Here is a 15,230-nt window from a genome sequence, read left to right as displayed (position 1 = left end):
TTGCAAATTGTTGCAGGTTCAGAAGGAGAAGAGAGAAAGAAAGAGATAGACACTTATTTAAATAAATATTAACTGGGAACTTCCCAAGTCAGGGGAGAGATTTGGACATCGAAGTTCAAGAGGCTCATAAGAACCAAACAGTCAACTTAAAATGATCCTCTAAAACACACATAACAATAAAGATAAAGTAAGAGAGCCATAGCAAGTTTGGGTGCGCACCCGGCCGACCGCCAGCTTGCACCCGGCACAGGCTCACTTGGCTCACTCAGCTCGCAGGCTCACTCACGTGGTATCGATGAAATACTCATGAGTTGATTGATTACTCGCGGGGTGTGATTAAGTAAGTAAGCTGAGGAGCCACTCGGAGCTGCCAGGTGCCCTCCCTTGAGGTTTTTGCAGAACCAGCTGGGCCAGAGCCTCTGCTCCTCCCCAGGGATGAAGCTGGCAGCCTGGGCTCCTCGCAGGCCCCCCCATGTCCAGCCCCACCCCCCTACGTGCCGCCAGGCTGCTGTGGCTTCCATGACCTGGGCACAGCACTGGCCCTGACTCTCCAGAGCTCAATCCCTGTTGGCTGTGATGCCGTTGCCCCATTTTGCTTCCATTAAAAATGTCTGTGCATTTCCCGAAAAAAAAAAAAGCCATATAGGGGAGGGAATAAAAAAAAAGAGCATATGTCCTTTTAGGTTGGTATGTGTTATTATTTTTATTTATAGTGTATTATAGCTTATTGGTATTTATATGGGACATACGTGCCCAATCCCATCCATTCTATTTAAAAAAACAAAAGTACTTTGAAATGAATGTAAAGCCAGAAGGACTCTTAGCAAATTTTGTTTGTGGAAGATCAAATTCATAAAGAGATTCCACATTGATGATCTTTACTTGGTAGCTCAAGGTTTTGCATTCACAATGGAACTTCTTTCCTGTATTTTACTAACATGTCACCTTAAAAGAAATTTTTAGAAAAGAGCCACTTCAGGGCTTTTGTGCTGAGAAGAAACAACAGTTTTCCTCTGTTATCACCCTCCCCCCACCCAACTTTGGTCTGATCCATATTTTACAATTGTGGAAATTTGGGTTCAAAAGGATTGACTGAGTTCCTGGGGACATTGCTGAGAATGGGCTGAGATGAGACCTCAGCGTTTTAACTCAAGAGCCTGTGTTGCAAGTTCCCTCTTGGGGAGGTTATAACATATACGAAACAGATGTGGGTCAAAATAAAAGAATGGGAAAATAAATAGTAGTTAGGTTCCGAAGAGAGGCAACTCCATCTCCCCGCCAGCTGTAAGATCACTTTCTGTGGGAAAATGCTTTCTGGGTTCCAACAGGATGTCGAGATCAACAACTTCCTTACTCCTCTGGAAGCAGGCTTGTTGCCTCATAACTAAAAAGCATCTCCACAATTACTTGAAAGAATTACCTCCATTAGGCCACTAAATTATGAAAATATCAAGCATATAATATAGGTTAAGTGCAAGGAAGATGACTGAAGTGTGTCCTATAATTAGGGAACAGTTTATGAGAGAAATTCTTTTAGAAAATCTGTTTGAGAAGCAGAGAGAGGAATTCAGTTTCCTTAAAGCAGCGGTTCTCAACCTGTGGGTCGTGACCCCTATGGCGGTTGAACGACCCTTTCAAGGGATCACCTAAGAGCATCCTGCATATCAGATATTTACATTACGATTCATAACAGTAGCAACATTACAGTTATGAAGTAGCAACGAAAATAATTTTATGGTTGGGTCACAACATGAGGAACTGTATTTAAAGGGCCAGAAGGTTGAGAACCACTGCCTTAAAGGGATTTCAGTTATGGGGTAAAATAAGAGTATAGGCTTAGAGTTGGGACTAATTATAACAATAAAAGTTAACATTTACACGCATTATTTAATCCTCAATACATCATTTTGATGCATACAATATGATTATCTTTATTTTATACATAAGGAAACTGAGACTTGAATAGTTTGCTCCAGGTCAAACTGATTAATGGCAAGCTGGAAGTCACCAGAGTGAGTTTGTAAACTCTGTGCTTATTTCTCTTGCTCCTCTTAACTTGGCTTCGTTTGGTTTGTGAAGCAATTTAAGCACTTGACTCAATCAAATCAGAGTGTAATCAGAAATAGATACAAAGAGTGGGGTCTTATTTTAAGGAACTTGAATGGCAGGTAAGTTAAGATTTAACCTGAGCTGAAGTAGGCAGTCTTGGAACAATCTGGAGCAGGAGAGTAACCTAATTATCAGGACTGCAAAGATTTCAGAAAGCCATGTTGCCCAGTATTTCTGTCCTGCAATGCCCCTGAGAGGTCAGGGTGATAACCCCAGTTGAAGGTTAACTAAGGGGAGTCTAGTAAGGTCATCTCCGCAGTCCACATGCAGCCAGGTTGTAATCTGGGAGCTCAAGGTGAGATCAGACAATAAATGGGTCCGGGCTGCCTGTCACTAGTTGAGTCAATTAAGCAGAGACAGGGTTGAATCATGTATGAGCATTTATTCCAATAATGCCAGAAGTATGGGAGAGCATTAGGTCATCCATGAAAGTCTGCTTTGCACCCCCCTCCCCTCTTTAAGCCAACTGCTTATATTGGGTAGAAGGACAAAGATTATATTCGGAAGGAAGTAGGCAAAACGAGTAAGAATGGGTATGCAAAAGGAATAAAATTGGGTAAAATGGTTACAGATTATAGGCAATGCAGGCTGGGGGATTGCTAAGGGTAGGCAACCCTTAGCAATTGTTTCAGCAACAAGGTTGTTAATCTTTCCATGTTGATAGGCAATTCTCAGATAAGGACCTTATTTCCAGGTTAATACCCAGGTCCCGGATGTACAACTTCCAGCCAGGTTAGAATGTGCTTTCTTCAATCAGAACAAAACAATCGTGGTTAACAGCATGATTAATATTTCTTACAACTAGTCTCCACTGTTCTGTTTCTCCCTCCTGCCCCTAACGAAGGTTCGCTCTCCTTCAGTAGTTCATGCTGTGTCCCTTGAGTGACAGGGCTTACCCTCTGCATGCTTTGGGATAAATAAAAATAAGGCGTGATCTTGGTCTTTGAGAATCTCACAGGCTAGTAGGGGCGACAGACATAAACAAAAAAATGCCCCGTGGAATTGGAGCACAGAAGGCCTGCCCTCCCTTTCCTTAAGCCAACTGGGCCATGCCCTCTTTTCTCTCTCCCCTTCTTCTCTCCCTCTTGTATGCTCCCCTGTTCTTTCAAGTGTGATGCTCTGTTCTGAAACAGTCCCCTTCAAAGTGCCCAAAAGACTCTTCCAGGCCTTCATATGCATTATTACTGGTTTTTTTTTATGCATATTTCACTTTAATTTTCACTCTTAGAGTATTTAAAACACTTTTTCATCTTTAGGAAATAAGTGTGGGCCAAATATTTACCTTAATGATTAATTATTCTCCATTAAACATATGTCTAGAAATGATTTGATTATATTCAAAGTTTTTGTGACTATAACATTTTAAAAAATCAAATACACAGAAAATACTTTTGAAATTGGTTGGAATAGGGGGTTAAATTAAAACATAGCCTGCAACACTTTTCCAGAACTATGACTTAAGCTGGAGTCTGGATACTACTACATATTTAGTGTTTAGTACATATTACTTCACAACTATAAATAATGTAAACATACTATATTTAAATTAGTTTAACTTAGAAATCATTAAAATGTTGTAACTTTTAAAAAAATGGGCCCTGGCTGTTGCTCTCAGTGTTTAGAGCAGAGACCCTTGCACTGATCCTGGGTTTCAGGTTTGATCTCTGGCCCTGGTCTGGGCTCAGGCGGGAGGCAACAAGGCAATGTGTCTCTCACAAATTGCTGTTTTTCTCTCTCTCCTCCTCCTCCTCCCTTCCACTCTCTCTAAAAATATCCTCTGGTGGGGATTAACAAAAAATAAAATAAATGTGCCGAATATTTGTATTCTAAAAATGTTTTTTATCTCTGGTTGCTTCTCCCAATTTTTCTGTACTATGTAATATTGATCATGCACAAGAAAAAAATCTGTGTGTTACGACAAGCATTAGTGATACTGTATTCTTATCAAAACAAACAAACGAAAAAACAAAAGAAAAGGAAGGTTTTGGAGGTGATGGGAATGTTTATTACCTTGATTGTGGTGACGGTAACATGAGCGAATAAATATGTCCCAACTCACCAAGGAGTATATGCTAATTATGTACAGTTTTGGGGTTTTTTTTGCAAACCCAGTAAAAAAAGAAAGAACTAGCATTGTAGTATTTTAAAAACAGTTTGGACAGTAACCAAATATTGACAAGAAATGAATATTGTTTAAGGAAGGTTAATCTTTGAAGGACTGTCACAAATAAAGTGACTCAAATTCATAGACTAGATGGGTACTTCAAATAGATGATGGTACCACAATTATCCCAGAATGACTGCTGTTGTCCTTGGAGTGTCTGTGTATGGGTTTATTGTTGTTGTTATTGTTTTTTTAATCTCTCTAGTTTTTTTTCAAGGATAGAACCTTTAAAATAAAATGTTCTGAAATACAGTCTTTGGCAGTTTTACTCTGTACACTTAATCTCAAAAGAAAATCAGTTTACTGAGAGATAAAAATATGAAATTATTAACTGTTTTTTCTTTTCTTTCTACTTCAGAGTGCCTATTGTTAAACCACAAGTGGCTAACTGGGAGCTTTCAATAAAACTGAATGATGAAGTTCATACTGTTGTAGCATCAAACAAAGGGAAAACGTTCTCTGTAAGTTTTCTTTCTTTTTCTTTGGGGGTGGTGTAATTTTGAAATTATCTATGAATATTTGAAATAATTTATAACATCCGCAGTGACTTACATCTTTTGAATATATAACATAGCTTTGTATTTGTTTCATCTTCTTTAGGAAGCTGAATGTAAATGGAATTTTTTTTCTCTGATGGTAATTAGGAAATAACATTCCTAGATTTAGTCACGTTCTAAACCTACCTCCTGACACCTGATTCATTTTTTCTTTTGTTATTGAGATACTTTTGGCTTTGCAATAGAGAAGAGTATCTTTAATTATAATTCCAAACGCATGATAGCTGTGGTAGGTCACCATTCTTTTAAAATAATAATCTGAAGCCTCATATAACATTTTCTTGAGATTTCATGTTGTGAGACATTCTTGAGGCTAAATTTACCTTATGATGACATTCTTTTTGTTTTGAAGAACTTAAAACCCTAGGATGATATCCACGGCAAAACTGCTTTAGTTTATTTCTTGTCTGTACTGAGCAATGTTACAATAAGATTTAGTGTTTGTACTGTGGTATAAGTAATATGCTTAAATTCTGTTGTTGGAGATTGCCAGAAAAAACCATGAAGTTTCTATTTTAACTTATGTCCTTTTTTAGTTTCAGCATGAACCCAGAAACTACCATACAGTTAGCACAATAAATATTATATTAATTTACATTCCTTTTCTCATGGCTAAGCTGCATTGAAATGTCATTTTGTTTTGGGGGAAAATGACTTTTTGTCAAAAGATTTAAACAGGATATGAAAATCATAATAATACAATTTCACTGAAATAAGACCTGCTGAGGTTTTAGGTGCATGGCAGTTTCTTGATCCCAGCTAGAAAATGCCGGAAGTCAAGAATTAATGAGAATTCATTTATTCAACAAATACTTAGGCAAGACTGTGCCGGCTGTGTGCTAAATAAGTGCTAAGCTGCTACACTGGAGAAGCTGATGTCCTTATGTGGTGGCATCACAAGTAAATGAGATTACTTCATGAATTAAGGGCAGTCTCCTTGGTTTTGTTTAAATTCTGTGATTCATTCTATATGCCAAAACTGCTAAAGCATTTGTTGCTAAAAGATGTTTCACTCAGCTCTCTTAAAATGAAAGCTGTGATGGAATTAAACAGTTGTCTTATAATATATTTTGTGAGGAACTTAGGTGATTCTTTACATTCCTCCTTTCCATGTGATTGTTTTAAAGAATAGCTTTGTAAGTGGACAGTTAACCATACATCAGGTTGAGTGGCAAATTATGTTATGTAGTGGAGACTATTAATATTATTATGTAGCATTTTCCTTCGGGAAGGTTTACTTTACAAAAAGGTAGACTTCAGCATAATTTGTGAGTCACCACTGTAGTGGTAACCACTGTAGTGGTAATCTGATACCTCGACACTATTTTTCTAAGCCGTGCCTTGGCTTAATAAGAAAACCGCCCTGGTTACTTCTTAGAACTGTTATTTCTCTGTGCTTGTTTAGATTCCATGTTGGAAAACTAGAGGCCATTGGCCTGACAGCTCAAGTGGTGTCTTTGAATTGTTACCTCCTGTTTCACTTTTTAGCTCATGAAGAAAGTAGGGCTGTTTTAAAAACATCAAAATTAATGCATGAAAAATTGCCCCAGAAAATATCCACCTTGTTATATAGTATCAAAATCTACTTCCCATATTTATTGGCTTAGCTATTATCAGAAATATCAAACCTAATGAAAAGAGAGCACTCCTGATAGTGTATTTCTTTTTTCTAAAGCATATTTATGTTGAATTTCATTTGACATCAGTATTATGAAAGGAGTCAAGTTCAATTGTGTGGAGCAAGTAAAGACTCATTGGTATGAAGATTTTAATAGTGTAGAACCGCTGCTTTTAGGGCCTTAGAGGGGAGACCTGTGACTGTTTGCTTGGTTTTCTAGATTACCTAGTGCCACGCCAAGAGAAAATGAATTAGCCTAGAGGTGACAGTCTAGGTTAATGACCCCAGAGGTAGTCCAGGCAAAGTCATATTTGCTTATTAGCCCATGTAATGCTTCAGATACCACATGTTTCACACTTCTTTTATCTAATTAAAACATTTAGTTGTAAGATATATCAATTAGGAAAGCACAGCAAATATGCAAATCTTCTTACTATGATTTCCTATTAAAAAAGAAAAAAATTATAAATAACAGCTAAATTCCTTCTGTTCATCATCCCATTTCCGCCTTCTTCCTCCCCAGAGGTGAGAGCTATCCTGAAGGTGCTGTCTGTTGTTCTGTTACATGTCATTACACTTTTAGTATGTATATATACACCATAATAATAATAGTGAAAACGAAAATTGTGAAAACATAAGTACTGGATGATACCATTTATATAAGACTTAGAAAATACAAAAAGCAATTCAATTTACAATAGCATACAAAAAGAATAAGATGCTTAGAAATAAACTTAACTATGGAGGAGAAAAACTTTTACACTGGAAACTACATTACACTAGGAACTACAAAATTTTGCTGAAAGAAATTAAAGAAGACATATATAAATGGAAAGCCATTTTATGTTCATAGATTGGAAGACTTTTAATGTTGTTATGATGTTAATACTACCTAAAGTTATCTACAGATTCAGTACAATCCTTATCAAAATCCCTTGGAGTTTTGCAGAAATAGAAAAATCCATCCTATGATTCATATGGAATCTCAAGGGACCCCAAATAGCCAAAACAATTTTGAAAAAGAAGGACAAAATTAGAGAGCTCATACTTCCTAATTTCAAAACTTAAAACAAAACTACAGTAATGAAACAGTGTTGTACTGGCATAAGACAGTTGCATAGACCAATGGAGTAGAGTTGAAAGCCCAGAAATAAACCCTTCATTATATGGTCAAATGATTTTGATAGGAATGCCAAAGCCATTTAATGGGAAAGGAGTCTTTTAAACAAATAATACTACGGGAGGGGGTGTGCTGGGCTGGGTGGAAAAGGAGAAGGGATTAAGTATGTATAAATCAATCAGTCAATAAAAATAAAACACAGGAAAAATAAAGTTGGGCCCTACCTTAAAGCAAATATGAAATTAACTAAACATGTTATAAAGTCCTAAATGTACCTGGGAGGATGTGGGAGCAGGTGGAGGGGGTCAATGGGGGAAAATATGGGACATTTGTAATACTTTCAACAATAAAGATAATTTTTTTTAAAGATATCCTCAGGTGAGGATTTTTCATTGATATTTTTACAGAGAGGAAGGAAGAGGGATAGAGAGTTAGAAACATCGATGAGAGAGAAACATCCATCAGCTGCTTCCTGCACACCCCCTACTGGGGATATGCCCGCAACCAAGGTACATGCCCTTGACCGGAATCGAACCTGGGACCCTAGAGTCCGCAGGCCGATGCTCTATCCACTGAGCCAAACCGGTTACGGCTAAAGATAATTTTTTAATAAAAGAGATTTAAATGCAAAAGCTAAAGCTATAAAACTTTTAGAAGGAAGCATGAGAAAAGCCTTATGACATTGAATTTGATGATCATTTATTGAATATGACATTAAAAGCACAGTCAACAAAAGAAAAAAAGATAAATTAAGACTGCGTCAAAATGTAAAACTTTTGTGCATCAAAGAACACAATCAACAGAGGGAAATGCAATCCATGGAGTAAGATAAAATATCCTATATAATAAAAGCCTAATATGCTAAGTGTCCAGTTGTCTGGTGACTGGTCGACTGTTCAACCAATCAAAGTGTAATATGCTAAGGCCGCTCAACCGTTTGCTATGACATGCACTGACCACCATGGGGCAGATACTCCGACCGGTAGGTTAGCTTGCTGCTGAGGTCTAGCCAATGGAGACTGAGCAAGATGGGCCAGATACGCCCTGGAGCCCTCCCACGGTGCACTGGTAGGGTCCCTGAGTCTGGCCTGCACCCTCTCGCAATCCCGGACTCCTCAGGGGATGTTGGAGAGCTGGTTCAGCCCGGTCCCACAGGCTACTCCCTTCGGGAGGGCTCCAGATTCAGGTTTCACGGCTGGCAAGCACTGCTGTGGCAGCACGAGCCTCTCCGGATCGGGACTGATTGGGTGTGAGCCTGTGGCAGGCGCAGTGGGGCCGGGATGAGCAGGAGTGGCAGGTAGGAGCTGTGGGCAGTGTTGGATTCGGGTTTCAGCCCGATCCCCGCAGGCCACACAGAGGGGCCCCACCCATGCACAAATTCATGCACCGGGCGTCTAGTTTGTATATATCTGACAAGGAATATTATCCAGAATATATAAAGGATTCCAACAACTCAATAGCAAAACAAATAAACACACACCCTGTTTTAAAAGGACTTGAATAGACATTTCTCCAAAGAAGATGCACAAATGGCCAATAAGCATAAGAAAAGGTGCCTGCATTTCCAGCCATCTCTCCGGGCAGACAGCAACCCCACTGCTTTTCACAGGTTCCTTCCTCAGTTCTGATGCTCTGGGCTGGGAAGCCCAGTTTGGGGTTCAGAGCCTAGAGTTCTCAGTGGGAATCACCCACAGCTGAGATATCCCTCTGGAACTTCAGCTGCTGCCTGTGGGAGCCCGGCCAGCCCTTTCATGCCTCTGCCCTTCCTACCAGTCTTTATAAGGTCTCCACTTTCCACCCTTGATTATCAGGGTTCTGTCTGGCTAGACTTCAGTTAATTTTTCAGGGTGGTTTTTCTATATTTTAGTTGTATTTCCAGTTTGGTCCTGGGAGAGTGTCAGTGTAGCTTCCGCTTACTCCACCACCATTTTGGAATCTCCAAAAACCTAACTTTTTAATAGTTGTAAAACTTTCTTGCAGTTTTAAATTACAGAATCTTTTCATTTTCCAATTTTAAGTAAGTTATGTGTTGATAATATTTATATTAAAAGTTAAATGGCAGAGATAGACTTCTTCAAAGGCAGTTCTGTGCAGCAAACCAACTATAATTAGTAAAAATTATGAAATTCACTTCGCAAGTCACATGTTATATGTAGAAAATCTTAAGAAATTCACTGAGAAGTTATTACAATTATAAATAGGTTTAGCAAGGGTACAGAATACTAGATTAATTCTATTTTTATTTACATTCAGTGAACAATCCAATAAGATTATTAAAATTCCATAAACAAGAGCATCAAAAGAATAAAATAGAATAAATTTAACAAAAGAAGGGCAAAACTTACACTGTGAAAACTATAGACTCTTAAAAAAGAAATTAAATAAAATTTGAATAAAGAGAAAGCATCTTACATTTATATATTGAAAAATTTAATACTGTTATGATGGCATTACTTCCCAAATTGGTGTACAGATTCAGTGCAGTTCTTATCAGAATCCAAACTTTATTTTTGTCAGAAATTGACAAGCTGGTACTAAAATTCACATGAAACTTAAGGAACCCAGAACAGCCAAAACAATCCTGAAAAAAAGAACAAATTTGGAGAACTTACACTTAACCCTTTCAAAACTTACTAGAAAACTATCATGTAATTAAGTCAGTATAATACTTGCATAAAGATTAAGTGATTTTTTTTTAATATATTTTATTGATTTTTTACAGAGAGGAAGGGAGAGATATAGAGAGTTAGAAACATCGATGATGAGAGAAACATCGATCAGCTGCCTCCTGCACATCTGTGCCTGCAACCCAGGTACATGCCCTTGACCGGAATCGAACCTGGGACCCTTCAGTCCGCAGGCCAATGCTCTATCCACTGAGCCAAACCGGTTTTGGCACTGAGCCAAACCGGTTTTGGCGATTAAGTGATTTTTAAAAAAATATATTTTATTGATTTTTTTACAGAGAGGAAGGGTAATGGAGGGATAGAGAGTTAGAAACATTGATGAGAGAGAAACATCGATCAGCTGCCTCCTGCACACCTCCCACTGGGGATGTGCCCACAACCAAGGTACATGCCCTTGACTGGAACCGAACCTGGGACTTTTCAGTCCACAGGCTGACGCTCTATCCACTGAGCCAAACCGGTTAGGGCAAGATTAAGTGATTTTTCATAAAGGTGCCAAGATAAATCAATGAGAGAAGAATAGTGTTTTCAACAACTGTTGGTGGAACAACTGGGTAGCTACATATAAAAAATAAGGTTGGATCCCTATATCACACTGAATTTGTATACCAAAATTAACCCCAAATGGATAAAAGATTTAAATTTAAGAGGTCGCCCTAGCTAGTTTGGCTCAGTGGATAGAGCATCAGCCTGTGGACTGAAGGGTCCCAGGTTCGATTCTAGTCAAGGGGATGTACCTTGGTTGCAAGCTTGATCCCAGGTGGGGCCGTGCAGGAGGCAGCCGATCAATGATGCTCTCCTCTCATCGATTTTTCTATCTCTTTATCTCTCTCCCTTCTTCTCTTTCTCAAAATCAATAAAAAACATTAAAAAATAAGAGGTAAAACAATAAAACTCTTATAAGAAAACATAGTTTATTGAAAAATCAGAGATATTTTCTATAGATAATAATTTCTTCTTATTTTTAATCCTCACCTGATGATATGTTTTTTTCTATTTTCAGGGAGAGAGAGAGAAACATTGCTGTGAGAGAAACACATCAATCAGTTGCCTCCTGTATGGGCCCCAACCAGAGATCCAACCTGCAAACTAGGTATGTGCCTTGACCAGAAATTGAACCCACAACCTTTTGGTATATGGGCCTACACTCCAACCAAGTGAATCATTTGGCCAGGGTTCATCCTTAATTTTATTTTTAATTGTTTTAAACAATAGAGTGAGAAGAGGATTCCCCTGTCTTGTTTTAGTTGCATTGTTGCTTTTGATACTTATATTAGCTTACTCAAAATTATTTTCACAAAGCAACAGGTTACTTTGGTCTGTTTTATTAAATATGTGCCTTGCCCAGGCCCTGTGGTAAGGAATTCATAAACATTATGTCCCAGTTTACAGATGAGCTTGGAAATTGATGTTAAAAAAGACTAAGTAAGAGAGCTGAAGTCACATAGCTTGTGAGTATCTATATATATAAAACCCTAATATGCAAATAGACCAAACAGTGGAACAGACAAATAACTGGTTGCTATGACGTGCGCTGACCACCAGGGCGTGCGCATGAAACATGGCGGGTGTCAGTAGCAGGCAGCAGAGCGCAGAACGTAATTGGCATTGGCAGCAGCAGGATGGTAGAGGAGGTGAGCACGGGCACCAGACCAAGGTGGGGCGCCAGTCGCTGTCATCAGGGCAAGCCTCTGGTGGTAACTGAAAATTCTTTGCTCCCACATGCCGTGGTACTGCCTGGCACTCACACCTGCTGCCAGTGCTGGACCCACTCGCACCCGCTGCCGGCACCCTGGGTCCGCCCCGATAGCTTGGCGCCATCAGCGGGTGCGAGCAGTGGCTGCCGGCCCTGATCACCCTTCAGGGCTTCTCCACTTCCCCCTGCTCCTGAGGGGCAATTGGGGCCGGCAGCCTCCTCTTGCACCCACTGCCAGTGACGGTCTTGCTCGCACCCTCTGCCAGCGCTGGCCCTGCTCACATCCGCAACCAGTGCGGGTCACAATCGCTAGGTGCTGTCAGTGGGTGTGAGTGGCGCAGGCGCTGGCAGTGGGTGCGATCGGGGCCAGCGCCGTCAGTGCGTGGGAGCAGTGGCAGTGGGAATGGGGCTGCTGGCAGACAGGATACCGGGGGCCATGGTGGGAGGTGCGGGGGGGGGGCACGGAGGATGGGCCAAGACCCGCCCCTTTGCCCACCACAGCCTTGCGGCCCACAGTTACTTTCAAGGTGCATGAATTTGTGCACTGGGCCCCTAATAGAATATAAAATGAAACCCAGGTCAGTGTGATTCTAAGGCCCATGAACTAGTTAGTACCTCTTTGTATCTAACTTTACAAAATAGTTTTGCTAGACAAAATTCTGAGAAATAGTAGCACTGTCGTGGGAAATTAGCTCTGCCATTCTGTGGTTAAATCATTGTTATTACAAGGAATAATACATTTATTTTAACCAGAATACTTTGTTACATGATAAAAAGAATTTTCTTTGTGATATGTTGAAAGTCATACTGTTTAGTGGAATCATGGAAAGCAATGCAAGAACATGAATAAGTCACAAAAAAATGTACACAATATTATGTACACAATGTACCCATTTTAAAAAATATATTTTTATTGATTTCAGAGAGGAAGAGAGAAGGAGAGCGAAATAGAAACATCAATAATGAGAGAGAATCATTGATTGGATGCCTTCTGCATGGTCCCTATTAGGGATCAAGCTCGCAACCCGGGTTTGTGCCCTTGACCGGAATCGAATCTGGGGCCCTTCAGTCCGCAAGCCAATGCTCTATCCACTGAGCCAAACCGGCTAGGGCTGTACCCACTTTTTAAAAGTAGACAATTAGAATAGATGCTAGAAAGCATTTTTAGTATCTTACTCTCTGTGTAAGTATTAACCTATTTTTCAAATTAGTGTTAAAATTCAAAATACTGACTTTTAGCAGTGATGTTACAGTTTTACACAAGTAATTTTTAGAGCAATACAAGGTTTGAGATAGATACGATTTTGCATCTAAAAGAGTTTGTGCTTTCATTTTGTTTTCTTAATAATGTTCATTTTGGTTGAGGTAAAACTGTCTCATCTTTAGATGCCTGTGGTGAAGGGAAGGAAATGTTTTGTAGTATTCATATCATTGAAATTACCACCCTATATTTTTCTTCTTAAAGAAAGAATATGCTGATGGACATAGAATTAAAAATAATAATTACATATGGGTGCATAATAAGAAATAATTATATATGCATTGTTTGAGGTTTTCTTTCTCAAGTATAGCCAACCCTTTCTCATGTATTTTGTTCTAGATTTCTTGAATAAGGAAACATTCCAGCAATTTGTTTTCATGTTTAGATAGCTCTTGAAAAATGTTTTTTTTAAGTAGAGCTATATAAGTATTTTTATATAACATTTCATAAAGATTAAGAATTAAATGAACTCAGCATATAAGTAATCTCATGTACCAAATAACATTTTCTTTGTTTTCAAATATTCATGTAAACAGTCTTAAATGTATTTTAATATTAGTTCATACCTGCATTTTACATCATAATCTCTGTTCTTTTTATCCCATTTGTAGTGACTGGACTTTTTATAGAGACTAAGAGTTTTGGTTCTTTTAAAGAAATAATTTTCAGCCCTAACCGGTTTGGCTCAGTGGATAGAGCGTCGGCCTGTGGACTCAAGGGTCCCAGGTTTGATTCCGGCCAAGGGCATGTACCTTAATGGTGGGCATATCCCTGGTGGGGAGTGTGCAGGAGACAGCTGATCAATGTCTCTCTCTCATCGATGTTTCTAACTCTCTATCTCTCTCCCTTCCTCTCTGTAAAAAAATCAATAAAATATATTTTTGAAAAAAAAATAATTTTCAAATGCTTAGAAAAAAATACAATATTATTACATCTGTCTTTTTGCCTCTCTGGTCAGTTTTTAGAATACACTCTTATTCTTGAACATGAAAAGGAGTTCAGCAAACAAAGTCAGCTCACTATTACATTTATAATGTAGGCTTTTTGTTAAAATGAATGGCTAAATAGTAGGCTGACAGGTAAAGAAAAGAATATTTATTCCCTAGCTGATATGGCTCAGTGGATAGAGTGTCAGCCTGTGGACCAAAGGGTCCCAGGTTCGAGTCTGATCAAGGGCAGGTGCCTTGGTTGCAGGCGCCTCCCAGGCCTGGGCCCTGGTCATGGTACATACAAGAGGCAACCAATTGAGGTGTTTATCTCACATCAATGTTTATCTCTGTCTTTCCATTTCTTTTCCACTCTCTCTAAAAGATCATTGGAAAAAATATCCTCAGGTGAGGATTAACAAAAGAAAAGAAAAGAAAAATAGCCTTTAAAAATGAATACCATAGCCCAGGCCGGTGTGGCTCAGTTGGTTGAGCGTGGTCCCATGCACTGAAAGTTCTCAAGTTCCATTCCCAGTCAGGGCCTAGAATCCCTAGTAGGGGGCGTGTAGGGGCAGCCAATTTGTGTTTCACTCTCTCCCTCTCCCTTCCTTTCTTTCTCTCTCTCTCTCTCTCTCTCTCTCTCTCTCTAAAAATCAATAAAAAGCATTTTAAAAATGAATACCATATGCACCAGGATCGGACAACCAAGATGGCACCATAAGGTATATACCTGTACGTGCCGCCCCCCACAACCACATTAAAACTACAACTAATAGACAAAACAGTGATCATCCAGAACCACGTGGAAGCTGGCCGAGTGGAAGTTCTACAACTAGAAGGAAATAAAAAAGCACATTGAGGCTGGGTAGGAGGTGTGGAGGTGCCAAGAGCAGAGGGAAGCGGCCACATGCGGAGATGAAGGAACATGTCACAAATGGAAGAAATGGAGGAAAGCAGATTACTGGATTTGGAGTTCAAAACCACAGTTATAAGGTTACTCACGAATCTCCTACAAACCTCTGAGGAACTTAGTGAGACCTTCAAGGATCTTAATGAGACTACCAAAAAAAAAAAAGAAAAGAAATCCCAAGG

At 39.2% G+C, this 15,230-nt stretch overlaps 1 protein-coding gene across 1 annotated transcript in view; it reads left to right on the top strand.

The window, feature by feature from the left end:
• The window catches only part of PCCA (propionyl-CoA carboxylase alpha subunit), a 371,281-nt gene that overhangs the window by 237,343 nt on the left and 118,708 nt on the right, over window positions 1–15,230 (top strand). Inside the window, exon 19 of the mRNA XM_006761966.2 lies at window positions 4,632–4,734. Within this exon, the coding sequence (XP_006762029.2) occupies window positions 4,632–4,734 (103 nt within the window). The remainder of the gene's footprint in view (window positions 1–4,631; window positions 4,735–15,230) is intronic.

Source organism: Myotis davidii, unplaced genomic scaffold (genome assembly GCF_000327345.1).
Source record: "Myotis davidii unplaced genomic scaffold, ASM32734v1 scaffold637, whole genome shotgun sequence".
In the NCBI taxonomy this organism is placed as follows: Eukaryota; Metazoa; Chordata; class Mammalia; order Chiroptera; family Vespertilionidae; genus Myotis; species Myotis davidii.
This window is presented reverse-complemented; position numbering and strand designations above follow the sequence as displayed.